This window comes from Protopterus annectens, chromosome 1.part1, assembly GCF_019279795.1.
Source record: "Protopterus annectens isolate FY-2018-M chromosome 1.part1, PAN1.0, whole genome shotgun sequence".
Taxonomy (NCBI): domain Eukaryota; kingdom Metazoa; phylum Chordata; order Ceratodontiformes; family Protopteridae; genus Protopterus; species Protopterus annectens.
The window spans coordinates 1759544734-1759561481 of record NC_056726.1 but is presented as its reverse complement, the minus strand read 5'-3'; the positions used below and the strand labels follow the sequence as shown (position 1 = coordinate 1759561481).

The window sequence follows — 16748 nt, the reverse complement described above, 5'->3', positions numbered from 1 at the left end:
TTTGTTTGGTCCATTTTGCCTGGTCTAAAGGTTTACCATAAAAGCCATCAAATTTATTTTTTTTTTGCACCTTTGCTACATCCTTACTTTGCTCCTTCATCACATCTTCAAAGAACATTAATTGTCATTTCTTGAGTAAATATTAATTCCATGTAGGAAATACAAAGAGCTCACTTTGCTGATATAATGACATGTAATAACTGACCTATTTTACGCAAGTCCATGGAAGTTTCAAATTGATGTCCAGCAGCAATAAGCAGAACAGCTAAATTAATCCCGGAATGGAGAGCTGGTTCACTATCAAAGGCCTTCCTATACCTGCAACACAGTAATTTACATGTTAGAATATTTCCTAACATCAGTAACTACTTATGGGTTAGCGATCTGTAGACAAAATACAGTTTAAAAATCTCAGAATGATTCCCAGTTTATAAGTCAAATGATCAAACTAAAAGTTTGTGTGCCATCAAAAAGAGCAAGAATATTGCATCTGCTAACAGTCTATCTATAATTAGGGGCAGGCCCAAAGATAGAGGGATAAGACACCTACCTGTGGTGTTGGCAAGCAAAGTTTCACCCGTGTCAGGGTGTAAGAGTGGGAATCAATAGCTGGTTCGTGTTTCTCATGGAGGAGAAAGGGTTTCTCAGCCCAAAACCATCAACAACCCTAGTGGAATGTGAGAGCTACAAAGGCCTGTTAAGGCATTACAAGAACTAGACTCTTGTTGGGAGAAGTGGCAAAAAAACAAACAAACTTGTACATTCGATTCCAAATGTAGAAGGCATTTCGTTTTATATTTTGCAAATACCTGCTCAAATTTTTTCATCTTCATAGGTTCATAGAATCGTAGGTGTTTACAACGCTAATGACCACAAGGGCCTTTTTAAGTCTAGCCATGCATCCCAAATCCCTGACAAGTTGTGATACCCTTGATAAGTGTAAGCAAGGGGTTGGAAGATTAAACATTTACACGCAGGGGCATGGGAGATAAACCATTTACAGGTTACCTATTTGCATCAGAGACATAGGTGCCAAACCAGGGATGAATTTCCGGTTTCCCATCCAGTTGTCCAAGTTGCACTTGAATTGGGTTAGGGAGGAACTCTGCTTCACATGGATGGGGAGCCTGTCCATAGACAGGGTAGTCCCTGGGATACATACCTGTCTCTCTAGCAGGTCTTATTTATATTACAGGTAAGACTTAAGTCTTTAGAATGGGTAATTCTGGTGCTGATTGTTTTGTGGATATGCAGGAGGTCCATAAGAGTGGGGTCTGACAATGCCCTTTATGCCAGGCATAGATCTTCCCTCAAAAGCCTGTAGGAGACAGAATACAGGGAAAGGGCCTTAAGGTGGTCTGCAAAGGACATTTTACTTATGCCCTGTATTCTTTTAGTGAGGAACCTCTGTGGACATTCCAATTGCTGGATATGCCTGGTTAGTTACATACCAAAGGGGGCATTCTACTCAATGATAGGTCTGATGAATGCCTAATACAGTGAAACAATGACTTCCTTGGACTTAAATGTCATACCTCTGTTTATAAGTTGCGCAACTTAGAAATATTTCCTCAATGCTGTAGACACGTGATGGTCAAAGGCTAGATTACTATCTATGTGTGCCCTAAGTCCCTGACTACTGGGTCAACTCTAAAGGATGTGTTGTCAATATGATAGTTACCAGGGGTGGATGAATTCCATCAGGATACTATTATGCATTTCTTGGCATTTAGTTTTAGTCCATGGCTCTGACACCAGTTGTTTTTCTGTGTCAGCCCCTCCTGGAGAACATTTGTGTCAGTGTGGGATTCAATGACAGCTCCTAGTTTGCAATCATCTGCAAATGTAGTCAGCGAGAGACCACTGACATTGGCCTTGACTTCAGAGAAGTAAATGGGAAAAAGGAGCGGTTCAAGGACTGATCCCCTGAGGGACTCCACTTGTGACTGGCCTCTTTGTAGAGGTCAACTCCCCAATTCTAACTTCCTTCGTCCTGTCTTTGAGCCAGTTGGCTATCTACCAGGTGACATATGAGTTTGTACCTAACCTCTTGAGTTTGTCAACAATGCCCGGGTGGAGTATTGTGTCAAATGCCTTGGCCATGTCAAGGTAGGCAGTGTGAACCATTTTTCCCTCATCCATTATTTTGGTTACCTTCTCAAAGAAGTCCATCATGTTCAGTAGGCATGATCTGTCCTTGATGAAACTAAACTGGGTTGGGTCCAGTGTCTGGAGGTTTACTATATCTATATTGATCATTTCCATGATAATTCTTCCCATGGCTATACGTATAAGACTAGTGAGACTTATGGATCTGTAGTTTCCCTGGTCTATAGATGGCCCACCTTTGTGCAGATGGATGACTGTTGCTGTTCGCCATTCATGAAGCACGAAGCCTGTTTGGAGGCTACAGTTAAATAATAATTCCAGATGCCCTGATAGGTCACATTTCATGCTATTTAGAAGGCATCTTGGGATATTGTCTGGGCCCAGTCTTGGTCTTAGAGAAAGCATTAAAGACCTGCTCCCCTAGTGATAGTAGGGGGAGTTACATTTGATAGCATTTCCTGAGGGAAAGCTGAAGGGGTAGAGAGGGGTAATGTTGGAGTTGAATTTATTAGCCAGGAGGTTTGCTATATCTTTTAGCTCAGTATAGGTGTCTATTTTCAGTAAACTCTAACTTTGAGGTTGTGGACATAGCTAAAGAATGCTTTGTGGTTGCTTTTGGCCTGGAGGTCAAACTTACCTCAAATTTAGGCTTTGGTACACTTTATTTGTCCTCTGAGTTGTTTGTTTAGTTTGATGAGAGTACTTTTATCCTGCTGGGTCGTGCACCTCCTAACTTTTGCCATGATTATCCTCCTCCTGTTATACAGTCCACTGATTCTGTGATTCCACCAGGGTGGCTTGTTTTTTGAGTTAGTGCTGTACTACTTCCTGGTGGGTACAGCTGCCTCCATGTAGCTATTAACATGCTTATACAGGGTTTCTGTGAACAGTTATCCATAGGCAGCAGTGTTCTCAGGGTTTATGGGGGCTCGACATTTTGCTAGGTTATTATTTAATAGCAGGAGGTTTGCCTTAGAATACTTCCTGAATATACCAGGTTTAGCTGGGGGTACAGTTTTTATTTTTACTTCAAAGGAGATCATTTTGTGGTCTGACCAAGGAAGACATTACAGCAGGGGGTCTGCAGCACTCTCCCATATTAGCGAGGACCAGATCAGTATGCTTGCACCCCTGGTCGGTGTACTGACAATCTCGTCCAGGGAGTTTGTGTTTACAAAATCCAGAAATCTCTGTGCCTGTACATTTGGTGTCATATAGGATTACCAGTTAATAGTGGGGGAATTAAAGTCACCCATGAATATGGTATTGGGTTAGTGTTTCTAATAAGTTTAAATACATGGAATGGGTTTCCTGATTCATAGAGGTGGGGATCTACAGCTTGCAAGAAAATGGTATTGGATTTTGCCTATGGTGATTTGAACATGGAGCAGCTCAAGTGCACTGTCCTGTTTGACCAGCCTTGAAGTATATTTACTTTTGATGTAAATAGAGACACCTCCACCTTTACTCCATGCCTGTGAAGTAGCTGGTCTAAATATGTGGAAGGCATTATAACCTTGCACTGTTGGTGTGCTCTCCATGGCTTTAAACCATGTGTCAGTGATTGCACAGACATCAGCATTCTCTAGGGTGAAGAGAGCTTCTAGGGAGTGGAGTTTTTTGTTTAGACTCCTAGCATTGAGCAGTAATATCTTTAGACTTTCTTGTTTTTGATTTGCTATGTCGGAAGTACTTTCAATTTGGCATTGCCTATAAAAGGCACTATGGGGGATGTTTTAGCTAATATTCGAAAGCCTAGAAGGGAGAGGTGCAGACCATCCCTGGCAAAGCAGCTGGTCCGTTGACCATCTCCTTCCATGCTAACAAATAGTGCACCACTTAGAACAACACCAGAAACTAAGCCAATTATTAAAGTCAAAACAGTGAACAATATATTGTTCATCAATAAAACTGAACAATGACATATAATGGCACTACATACAAACTCAATATTACTTTTATAAGTAGTAAAAAATGCATTGGAGTGTCAGAAAGGTAAGATTTCTGGGCAGCATCAACATGTACATATAAATCAACATATTTTTCACTAACTATTGAATTTCACTTATCTGTCATGAACCATAACCTTAGTATATAAATCCATGGCTTTTATCAACTGCCATACGAACATGACCTTTCTCAGTATCACAAATCCACTGAAGTCCTAAAAACTGAGTCTTGGGAATTCTTCTGAATATGTATTTGGGTTGACCACTCCCAGCAGATAAATATGCCTAGACTTGTCAAAAGGAGCTCATGCCTGTTAAACCTGGTGGACTTAGACAGTCACCAAGGCCCTGGACAAGGGGAAATCTGTGCATACAGCCTACCTAGACTTAGCCAAGGCTTTTCTCACTATCCCCCACTCAGGCATCATTGACAAGCTTACCCAGCTATGTACCAACCCTTATATCATTAGATTGGTCACTAACTGATTCACTGATAGAACACATATAGTCAAAATAGGGGACTTCACCTCCACAGCAGACATGTAACCAGTGGTGTTTCACAGGATCAGTCCTGGGACCTCTACTGTTTGTAATCTATTTCTCTGAGGTACAAGCAAAAACCAAAGGTCTGTGGCTGACAAAGCTTGTTAATGACTGCAAACTGGTATAGAATCTCCAAATGATGTTAACATCCTACAACAGGGTCTTACACAAACAAATGAACAGTTGGAAAGTCATGGCCTTAAACTCAATGCAAAAATAAAAAAATGTATTATCATCCCTTTCTGTAACAGCGATGTTCCTGCTACCTACCACATCAATAGCAACACCCTAACTACGCACTCAGGGGTAAGAGACCTGGGCACACAGGTTGACAGCAACCTTATCTTTGATCACAATGTCTCCACAGTGGTAAGAAGGGCATTCTATATTGCTCACCTCACAAGTAAGGTCATTGCCACCAAAAAAAGAAGCTATACCCTCCATGTACTCTTCCCTCATCATAGCCCTTTTGGTATGTACCTTTACAAGCATCTGCAGCAATTGGAGAAACCAAAAAGGTACCTCACAAGGAAAATTCAAGGTCTTTAGTATCTGTCTTATGTGGATCATCTGAAATCATTGTCACTTTATTCTGTTTCATACAGACTACTCAGAGGTGATTTCTGCTTCACATATAAGGCAATCTCTGACCCAGCTTTATTGGAAATGCTGCATATCCACAAGTGAAATGGTACATGTGTTACTCGCTCTAAAGACCTTTACCTGGTATGTGACATTAACAGAACCTGCTGGAGGGACAGATTTGTCTCCCAGAGGTTACCACACCTTTGGAACAGACTCCCACTTCATGTCAAACAGAGCACCTCATTTGCCCTCTTCAAACGCAATCTGGATGACTGGATGGGTAACCGTAAATTCACCAAGGGGGTCCACTTGTGTCCCTCTTGGACAGGGGCATTAGGTGCTGATTGTGGAAATAAGGGTAGAACTTGGCTAGGCTTGTCAGGGCCCTAGGGCCATTAGCCTAGTAACTTCCTATGACCTTATGATTCCTGTGTATTCTTATAAAACAGTTTTCTGAACACACTAGTAGATACTGAACCATCTAAACATACTATGATTTGAGCAACTGAAAAAAAAGCACTGAAGGATATAGTGGTCAAAAGCTCTTCTTATAACAGGGACTCCTTCCAATTTAAATGATTTGGTGAATGCAGTTCAGGTAGAACATAATGTCATTTTGTTTATAGTGGATGCCAAATCCTTATATACCATAATACCCCGTGATATAGTGAATAAATGGGTATGCAATATGCTTTTAAAAAAATAGAATTTATGTACTCACCATAATGTTCCATGTTTCTTGTTCTTCCTGCCATTCATTCTTATTGGTTGGGTTTGGAGATGCTCCTCAGCTCCAACTTGGCTGCATACTATAGCTCGAAGACTTTCACTTGGCTCATGGCTGAACACCTAATCCATCATCCAGTGTGTGATTCCTCAGATCTTGTTTGCTGCTAACCACAGCCATATGTGTACACTAGTCCTATAATAAAGAATACTTAAGAGGAAAAAAAGTCTGAGGAGCTCCTTGTCCAAGGAGGAAATTCCTCTAGGTTCTCTAGAAGCCTTAGGCAGGGTGAAGGTGGGAGGGATTGCAAGAATGAATGGCGAGATGGACAACAAACATGGAATGTTATGGTGAGTACATACCTTCTTTATGTTATGTTGTCCTATCTCACCTTCATCCTTACTGGTTGGGAAAGCATCCCTAGCACCATATTCCCTGGGTGGCTTATGAGAGTACACTTTTCAGCACAGTGGAACCAAAGGAGGTCCTCTCCCTGGAGGCCAAATCCACTTTGTAATGAGTGATAAAGGTCTGGGGTCTTGCCCATGTAGCAGCGGCACAAATACTGTCCATTGATAGTCTAGCTAGACAAGTAGATGACATCGCCATGGCCCTAGTAGAGTGACCTTTGACTTTGCATGGTAGTTGTCTGTTATTAGAACTGTAAATAAAGGTAATACAATTTGAGAGTCAGTTAGAGAGTGAGACTTGAGACTGGCATGCCTTTTTTGACTTCTGAAAAAGAAACAAACTATTGATCAAACTTTCTGAAATCTTTGGTTCTATGTAAACAGAAGCAAAGTTGTCTATGCACGTCTAACTGGTGTAACTTGTATTCTGCTATAATTAGGAAAAACACTGGCAGCTCAATGGATTGATTTAAGCTATTTTGTGAACACACCTTAAGTAAAAATGATGTTTTTTCTGGAGAGATATTCTATCCTTATGGAAGATCAAATAAAGAGGTCTGATTGATAAAGCTTGCAGTTCCGAAACTCTTCTTGCAGAGGTAATAGCAACTAAGAAAATTGTTCTCCAAGACAGAAATTTGAGGCCACAAGTAGATGAAGGTTCAAATGGGGGTAAGGTCAGACATGTTAGAACAAAATTTAAGTCCCATGGCGCGAATGGTTCTTTAATGAGGGGTCTTAATAAGCAGGTACCTTTTAAGAACGCTTTACATAATCTGTGTGACATCAAGTTCGAAGTTCCGTCACCTATATGAAAATCTGAGATTGCAGCTAATTGCACCTTAATAATAGCTGCCGCTGAACCTTGTTGAAAAAGCTCTGATAGGAACTCAAGAATAGAAGTGATTGGGGCAGAAAAGGGGTCGATGTTTTTAGTCTGTGCCCAGTATGAGAACCTTTACATTTACTAGAATATAGCTTCCTTGTTGTAGCCTTGTGTGAGGATACCAAGATGTTTTTAACTACTGGCGTAAAGTTGTGAAGCCTGAATAAGTTGGGAACTGGAGCAGCCATGCTGTCAACTTGAGGGTTTGGAGGAAGGGGTGGAATGTTCCTGACATACGAGTCAGAAGGTCTGGAACTGGGTCCAGAGTCCACGGTTCTTCCTGAAGATGAGGCCGGAGGAAGGGAAACCAAATCTGACGAGGCCAGTATGGAGCAATGAGAATTACCCTACTTCTCAAGGAGTAGGCTTTCTGAATGACTTTGGGTATTAGGGGAAAAGGGGGAAATGCATAAAGTAGTCCCAAGGGCCAATCGTGGACAAGTGCATCCCTTGGTGACTTCCCCGGAGGGGGGATTAGGGCAATGTAGCTGCTGCATTTAGCATTCATGGGAGTGGCAAATAGGTCGCAGCAAGGCTGGCCCCATGTTCGGAATATCCTTTCCGCTATCTCTGTCTTTAGGGACCACTTGTGAGGCATCAATATTGCTCTGCTCAGCCTGTCTGCTATCACATTGGACTTCCCCCGGGATGTGCATTGCTATCAGAAAGCGTTGGGAAGAGATTGCCCACTGCCATACACTGAGAGCCTTTCGGCAAAGGGGATAAAACTTGGTTCTTCCTTGCTTGTTTATGTACCAAACCACCAACATATTGTCTGACTGAATTGCAATTGTTCCTAGTGGAAGAGAGTCCTGAAGTGCTTGCAGTGCCAGTACTGCTCTCATCTATAGAACATTGATGTGCAAATGGATCTCGTGTTCCTGCCATGTGCCTTGGACCATCCTCCCCAGATAATGCCCCACCCACCCTATCTGGGAGGTGTCTGTGGTCACTGTTACCAGAGGTTGTTGTGGGGTAAAGGGTCAACCTAATGTGATATGACTGGAAAGAAGCTACCATCTTAGATCCTTCTTGCATGACTCTGTAATTTTGATCTGGTGAAACATGGGAAGTTCTTGTAAGGACCACTGAGGAGAAAGGAGCCACTGAAGAATTCTCATGTGCATCCTGGCTAATGGGACTAGGGATATCATTACTGCCATGGTTCCTAGGACTTTCAGAACTGTTTTCACTGTTACTTTTGTCTTTGGCAGGTGATTGGTAATCTGGTGTCTGAGCACGACAATTCTTTCTGAAGGTAACTTTGCCATCACAGAGACGGTGTCTACTTCTGCTCCTATATAAAGGTAATATGCTGACATGGCAACAAGGCAGATTATTCTAAATTTATTGTTATCCCTAATTGAGAACAGATTTGAAAAGTGGCGTCTCCTGATTGTTGTAGTAGATGCTTGGTGGTGGCAGTCAGAAGCCAGTCGTCTAGGTACGGAAACACTTGGAATCCTAGCCGTCTCAAGTAAGCTGTGACTACTGCCATGCATTTGGTGAACACTCTGGGAGCTGTAATGAGACCAAAGGGCAGAGCTTGGAATTGGTAATGACTGTCTCCCAGCCGGAAGCATAAGTGACTCCTTGACGGTCTGTCCATTTTTATGTGGTTGTATGCATCTTGGAGGTCTATTGAGCACATCCAATCATCCTTCCCTAAAAAGGGAAGAATTGACTGCAGTGTTACCATTCGGAATTTGGACTTCTTTATGGACTCATTTAGTTTGCTGAGATCCAATATTGGTCTCCAGCCCCCTGTTCATTTTGGCACTAAAAAGAATCTTGAGTAAGTTTCGAATCCTATTTGGTCTGCGGGGACTTCTTGGATGACTCCTTTGTCTAGCAACTACTGAATCTCTATAGTTGTTTGTTCCCTTTGACTGGGTGGAACATCCGGGATCCTTCTGAGTTGTGGGACGGGATGCTAAAAGGGAATGGAATAACCTCTGGATATTATACTTTGTACCCACTTGTCTCTTGTAATATCTCGCCAGGCTTCTGGGTACAAAGATAATTGCCCCCTGACTGCCTCCAGAGTAGAACAGACAGGCCTTCTTTCAAGAGCACTGAAAGGGTCGGCTGCAAAAGGAATCACAGTCACCCTGGTTTTGTGGACCCCCTCTGCCTTGTGGATGATGTCTACCATTATTGCCTCCCCTCTGCCCCTGGGGAAGGATTCACCTTGTGCGTCCTGAAAAACTCCCTTGGATATTTGAACCACATTTTACCAACCTTCTGACCCTTAGGTACAGAAAAACGTACTCCAATGGCAGAGAGAGTTTTTCCTTCCTGCTCGCATCTGGTGAGTGTGTCTTTGACTTTTGGTCCAAAGAGTGAGGAACTATCGAAAGGGGCATTGACAAAGGTAGACTTAAAAGGTTCCACAAAGTTACACAAGCGCATCCAGGACTGTCTCCTTAGGGAAACTCCTGAACCCGCTGCCCTGCTCGCTCCATCCACTGCATAGGAGATTAGCCTCATGTAGGAGTTAACCATGGAATTTAAGGTAGATTGCTGAGAGGTCACATTGTCTGAAACCACAGCTGCTAGTGAACCTTGGAGAATATCTCCTAACTCTTTCAGGAGATCTCTTTGTAGCCTAGTGAAGTGCATAAGGTAGTTCAGCAATCTAAGGGTAAAAGTCACTGATGAGAAAATATCTTCCCATATCTGTCCATCGTTCGAGACTCATTGTTCAGTGGATGGACAGATGACATTTCAGAGAGTTTCTTCTTGGTGGCTGCTGCCACCACCATAGCATCTACAGGGATGCCTTTATTAAGAAAGTCTTTGTCTGATGGAGCTGTTATAAATTTATTTGTCCTCCGAGAGACTGGTTCCATTGTGCCTGGTGACTCCCACACCTTTCGACTAAACAATTCCATTAGTTCATCAAAAGGTGGAGACACCCAGAAGGCTGAAGGTTGAGATCCGAAGGCCTTCAGGTACACTGACTCCTCAGCAGAAGAGTTGATGGGCTTCCAGCCGCCTCTCTGTTTCAGGATTTCTAAGATATCTGCAAAGGAGCTATCTTCAGAGGGTGACCGTGGGGACCCTTCTGACTCCTTGAGGTCAGTGTCTGAAGTGAGTGACTCATCTGGTGAGTCCAGATGCTTCCCCTTGCATGTTCTCTTCCGAGAAGCCTCCTCAGAAGGTATTCTGGGGAGGTCTCAGGAGAGTGTGACTCACCCAATGGGGCTCCCTGAAGCCCTGAATCTCTGCTGTCCTGAGAATGGGGTGGTGCCGAGACAGATGCCAGTGCCTTGGGGGAAGACTACCAGTACCCTTGTGTAGAGCTGTAGGCGGAGACAGCACACTCCTCATCAGCTCAAAAGCAGGTCCCCCCAGCTCCAAGGGTGCCCCCAGTACTGAAAAATAAAGGAATCCTCGGCTCCAATGAGACCAGCTCCAAGCCCGATGTAGGAGTTGAGCTCACTCGTGCTGATACCCTGAGAGGTAAGCTCGGAACTGAATAGACTTGGGTCTGAGCTTCCCCCCAGAACTAACAGGACAGCTTCAGCTCCTAGACACCTCGGACGGCACCAAGGATGTCGGAGCAGACAATGGCTCCAAAATCTCCTGGATGGGTCTCAGGACCGAAGAAAGAAATGGTACCTGGCACTCCAGCTCCGAAGATCCAGCTTGGCTTGGAGGAAGAATAGACGAGGATAAAAGAGTCTTAGTTGGCTCTGGTACTGGTTGGGTCAGAGCCAAAAATAATTTAGCCAGCGCCGGTGACTTCAGTAGTCTGGGCACCACCCTATCCACATCACCATCATCCAATAGGCTTCTAGAGGACCTGGAGGAAAGGGTTGGTGAGCGAGATCTCTCCAATATGGAAGATCTTAAGGTAGGGGAGACCGGTAATAATTCAGTAGACTAGCTCCAAAAGCTAGTCTCTCTCGGCTCCAAAAGCTGTGGAGCCGAAGGACTTCACTTGTCCAATTCCAAGATCTGTCTCAGTTCCGAATCCTGTGTAGCTGAAGAGATTGATTTGTCTGAAGAAATTTTTAATATTTTCTCTGGTGGTTCTGAATGATAAGATGAGAAAGAAGAAGAAGGTTTTTTGGAAGCTTTGTCACCTTTTGAAGAAGGGGACTTAGGCTTAGAAGAGGTACTCTGACTTTCTAAAGCTTCAGAGAATGGAGTTTTCAGTAGCCCTCTGACTTAATTTATTCTTTCTCTCTTGCAATACTCGTGAACTGAAAGAATGACAGAAGGTACATGACTCCTGAAGGTGAATGGCCCCCCAAGGAATAAACACAAATGCTATCACCATCAGTTAAAGACATTTTTGTGAACATTTTTGACACTTTTTAAAGCCAGATGGCTTTGGTTCCTTCTCTCTACTTTCCTTAGACATTATGAGAAGGAAGCACAGACTACAAAAAGACTATAAATTGAAAGCACTAACTAGAAAAACCACTATAAGTTGAATAACACACACTATATGTCAAGTCTAAACAGCACTCTATAAGAATATAAATTCACAGCACATCTATTTAAATGTATATATATATATATATATATATATATATATATATATATATAAGTTTAGCTCTAACCCCCTAAGTTAAATGGGTGCTAGGCCCTCTAACTTAAATGGACCTAGCACTGCTACTAAAGCGGGAAATATCTAGTTAAAGAAACATTACATATGCCCTCTAATTTAAATGGGAACTTGGTCCTCTAACTTAAACGAGCCAAGTATTGCTAATAAAGAAAATGCACACACATGAAAAAAGAATCCACTAATGATTCATGACGGGATAAAGAAGAAAACAGGCCGGCGATGGCCAACTAAGCAGCAATCATGGTAATGTATAGTGAAAACAGCACACACAACCAAAAAGAAAAACTATCTGTATAAATTAGCTATAAATAACTAAAGAACAATAACTGTTAAGAAAATATGAGATATACAAAATTTCCAAAAAACTTAGCCACAGCCAAGATGAAGAACCTCCAATCTTGTTAACGAGATCTGGGGAATCACACAGTGCATGATGGGATAGGTGTTCAGCCACAAGCCAAGTGAAAGACTTCAAGCTATAGTATGCGGTCGAGTCAGAGCCGAGGATCGGCTCCGAACCCAACCAGTAGAATGAAGGCGAGATAGGACAACATAACATCAATGGTTACACTGTCAGTGAAGTAAAGTTTATAGGTGAATGTACTGATCACAACTTGAAGTACATATTTTTTTATTTTCAAAATGGTGTATTATCAGCAAATTAGGGGTGTGACTATTGGGCCATCCATAGTCCCTGACTTTGCAAACCTTGTTATGTCACTTTGGGAAGGTGAGTTTTTGTAGAAAATAGTTAGCTGTAAAAAGGTTACCTTTAATAATCATTTTATTGACTACCTATTTCTGACCTGGACAGGAACTGAGAATGAATTTGACAGTTCTACACCAATTTTTTGGAATTTACCAACTTTCCATATGGGGAAAACAAAAGGCATGTACTGACCATAATGATGCGTCTGTGTTGCCCATTTTCATTCTTCCTCAACTGACGGGTCTCGGATACCACATTGGATCCTACTTGGCCTCTTTTACCAGACTGGGATCCAGCTCTCGAGCACCTCCATTTACCCACAATGCCCCACTCACCTCGTATACCTCAGATTGAGTTTGCTGCCCCAAAAATAACATGCACATGACATTCTACAAGAAAAGAACACAAGATAAGAACATACAGAAAGGTTGGAACTCAAACCCAGGGACAGGTGCGCTCCAAAAAGGACATCCCTTAGGCTTCACTAAAAAAGAGGGAAAGGGCTGGAGGGCGGGTAGTTGAGGAAGAATGAAAACAGACAACACAGATGCATCATTATGGTGTGTACATAACTTTTGTATCTGATGTCATTTTCATTCATTCCTCAACTGATGAGATACAGTCCCCATTTAGATGAACCTTGGGTGTTCCTCATGGAAGGATATTCCAGAGTACAGAGGAACCAAATGCTGCCCTATTCCTGGACAGTTTGTCTAACTTCTAATGAGTAATAAAGGAGCACTGAACCAAGTTGCAGTTGCACAAACGTCATCTATTGATGCTCTGGGCCAGAAGGTTGATGAGCTGCCCACAGATCTCATGGAATGTGCTTTGGGGGGCTTGATAAAGCTAAACTTCTTTCTTTATAGACAAAGGATATACAATCAGTTAACCATTTGCTAGAATCATTTTAGAAATGGAGTTGCCCAATTTGTTCTTGGAAAAGAGACAAACAATTGATCAGATTTTTTTGAAATCCTGTGTTCTGTGTAAATAAAACCTCAACTGCCGATATACGTTGTTTACAAATTTAGGGAAAAATGCCGGTAAACTGATGAACTGATTTAAGTTGAAGTCGGACACTACCTTAGTTTGAAAGGATGAGTATGTGCGTAAACAGACCCTATCTTTATGGAAAATCAAGTATGGAGGTCTTGCAGAGAGGACTTAGAGTTCGTATGCTCATCTAACAGAGATAATAGCGACCAGAAAAATTGTTTTTCAGGACAAAAACTTAAGGTCAATCCTTGCAAAAACCTCAAAGGAAGGTTGGGTAAGATCTACAGGAGAATAATCAAATCCCAAAGAGGGATAGGAACTTTAACTGGGGGCCTAAGTAAAAAGGTACCTTTAAGGAAGCCTTTGAATAATCTTGAGGAAACCAGGGAAGAATGATTCTTTCCTATGTGAAAATTTGAAAAGGCCACTAGTTGAACTTTAATAGCAGACTAGGTCACCCCGTTTTTAAAAATGGAGGCAAAAAAGTCAAGAACTGCTGAGACTGGGTCAGAGTAAGATACAAATCTCCCTGAAAGGCCCATATTGAAAATGTTTTCCATTTATTCTTTTAAATTTTCCTAGTAGAAAGCTTCTGAGAGGATAAAAGAATCTGTTGAACTGGGGAAGAAATCCTGTGCTGTCTAGCCATCACTGGAAGTGGAGAAACCATGCAGTTAACTTGAGGCTGTTGATGTGTGGATGTTGCATCCCTGTCGGGTGAGAAAGATGGTCTGGTGATGTGTGGATGTTGCATCCCTGTCGGGTGAGAAAGATGGTCTGGACATGGATCCAGTATCTAAGGAGGATAAATAAGATGACACTAGAGGAAAGGAAACCAGACCTGATGAGGTCAAAAGGGTGCAATGAGGATGACTGTACTCTTCAACTGGGATGCTTTCTGTAGAAATGTGGGGATTAGTGGTTATGGGGGATAAGCATAAAGGAGACCAGAGAGCCAATTGTGCACTAGGGCATCTCTTGGTGATTCACCCTGTCAATGTACCAGAGCAAAGAACCTGCTGCACTTGTTATTGAGGGGGGAACCAAAAAGATCGCAGCAAGACTGGCCCAAGTGAGAAAAATCTTTTTCACCCTACTCTTTGATTGAGAGATCATTCCTGAGGCATCAAAATGGACCTGCTTAGCCTGGTCTGTAGTCTGTCTACAAGCATATTTGTTTTCCCCAGGAATGTGCATTACCATAAGAAAGCGACTAGAAGAGATCGCCCATTGTCTCACTCTCACTGCCTCTTGACAAAATGGTTACGATCAGGTTCTCCCTGTTTGTTGAAATCGCAAACCACTGACAGGTTGTCTGTTTGTATCGCTATCACCACTGAATGTTGAACATCTCCAAAAGCCTGCGATGCTAGTATGACAGCTCTCATTTCCTGGACACCGATGTGCAAATTGGCTTCTTCTGGGGACCATGCACATTAGACTGTCTTTCCCAAGAAATGCCCCCCGCCCAAGCAATTTTGGAGGCATCCATGGTGACTATGGCTACTGGCTGAGGAAGAACAAAGGGACAACCTTAAAAATCTTCTTCTGAATGAAGCCACAAATGAAAATATTCCTTGCAAACTTTGGAAATCTCTACTGGGGTGTTTAGAGGATGCTGAAGAATAGACCACTGTACTGAAAGTGTCCATTCTAGGATGTGCATATGATACCTGGCTAATATAATTAGAGTTATCACTGCTGCCATCCATCCTAATGCTTGGAAGATTAGTCTTGCTATCAGATGAGAAAGGGAGACCACCTTTATGACCTGAGACATGAGAGTACAAACTCTTGTCAGAGGAAAGGGAGGTAACTGGTTAGTCGACATACTACTCTGGCAGGCAGTTACCAGAGGTGTACATCTCGTGCTCTTCTCATCACTGACCTGTAAAGTGCTAACACAATTTGCTATTCATGTGGCTGGAGCCCGTCTTAAGCAAAGTATGAATATGTATTACTCTGTAGTACTGATATTTATAATTCTGCATTATATTAAAGATAGCACTGCAAGCATTTAATTCTATCATAAAATTGTATTGGTAAGCCATACCTCTATTAAATTTCATAAAATACAGAGAAGGGAACTGAATACAGAATGTACTAAGGCCAGCTCTAAGACATGGAGTACTTGAGAAAATGCAATTATATACCAGATGTGAAATAAAGCTATGTAGTGCGATAATGTAATGCACCCAGAATGTTTTGGTTCTAACAAATGAACTTGTGAGAGAAAATATTTTCAATTAAGAACTGTCACAATGAATCAGCAGATATAAAGTGTTCTATTACAAGAATGGACTCTCTATTCAGGATGCTTGCTGTACATCCATGCTCGGCAAAAGCTTTTTGCCTAACTGAATTGATATAAGACAGAAGCTTTGTTGCGGACATGTAAATCTACAGAGTTCCTTTCACGTCCAGGTACTCACTTCCTTGAGAATGCTTATGGGTATTTCATAAAACTAATAAAATCCTGCAACTGTTTTAGCATGTACACGCTTTATAATACATTTGTTTCAAATTATTTTTGCTGCTGGCATGTCCCCTTCTCCCTCTGTGCTAACTATGCTGTAATTAATTACTTTTCTCTAGAATGCCTGACATCTTGCAAGTGGAAGGGGGGCTTGCAACACAAGAAATTATGAGTCAGTCTCATGGGTGACTTAGAAAAGGGATGTGACCAATATCCAGCTCTCTTACCTTATTTTAGTGCTCCAACCCCTGAAGATTCTCCTGGCAGTCCTTAAACCAAGCAAATTCCACAACCAGCTCAGGCTTACAGACATGAATCTGTCAGTCAATCAAAGGCACTTTCAGTGAGTGTCAAACGATTGAGAAAATTTGGGCAAATAAATGTAGCTGACAGTGGAGTTCTCTTTTTATTCTACTGTTGTATGAACACAGAGTAAGTACATTTAAATTTGGGATGTGGGGGGCTTACCTCTGCAAGGTTTGCCAAAAGTTGTTTTGGCCATTTTTATTTTGTTTATTTTTTTTATCAATCTGTACTCGATGACAGAGCTGTTAATCAAATGACACAATTCCATGTAGACATACCTCTAAACTGTCTCTGATTTTGCTTCATATTTTTGCCTTGTCCCTTGTAAAATGCTCTAATTCATTGTAAATTACTGAGGATTACAGTCAGTAATGACAGACATTAGATTTTCATACTTATTGTTATTATTCATAAAATGAAAGCTGAACGAAAACCCCAAGCATACATCCAAATGAACAAAAGAATGG

General features: G+C 42.0%; 1 protein-coding gene across 1 annotated transcript in view; it reads right to left on the bottom strand.

Moving 5' to 3' along the window:
• MAP3K6 (mitogen-activated protein kinase kinase kinase 6) overlaps nt 1–16748 on the bottom strand; it is a 1891200-nt gene that overhangs the window by 1293804 nt on the left and 580648 nt on the right. The window contains exon 8 of the mRNA XM_044084347.1: nt 206–318. Within this exon, the coding sequence (XP_043940282.1) occupies nt 206–318 (113 nt within the window). The remainder of the gene's footprint in view (nt 1–205; nt 319–16748) is intronic.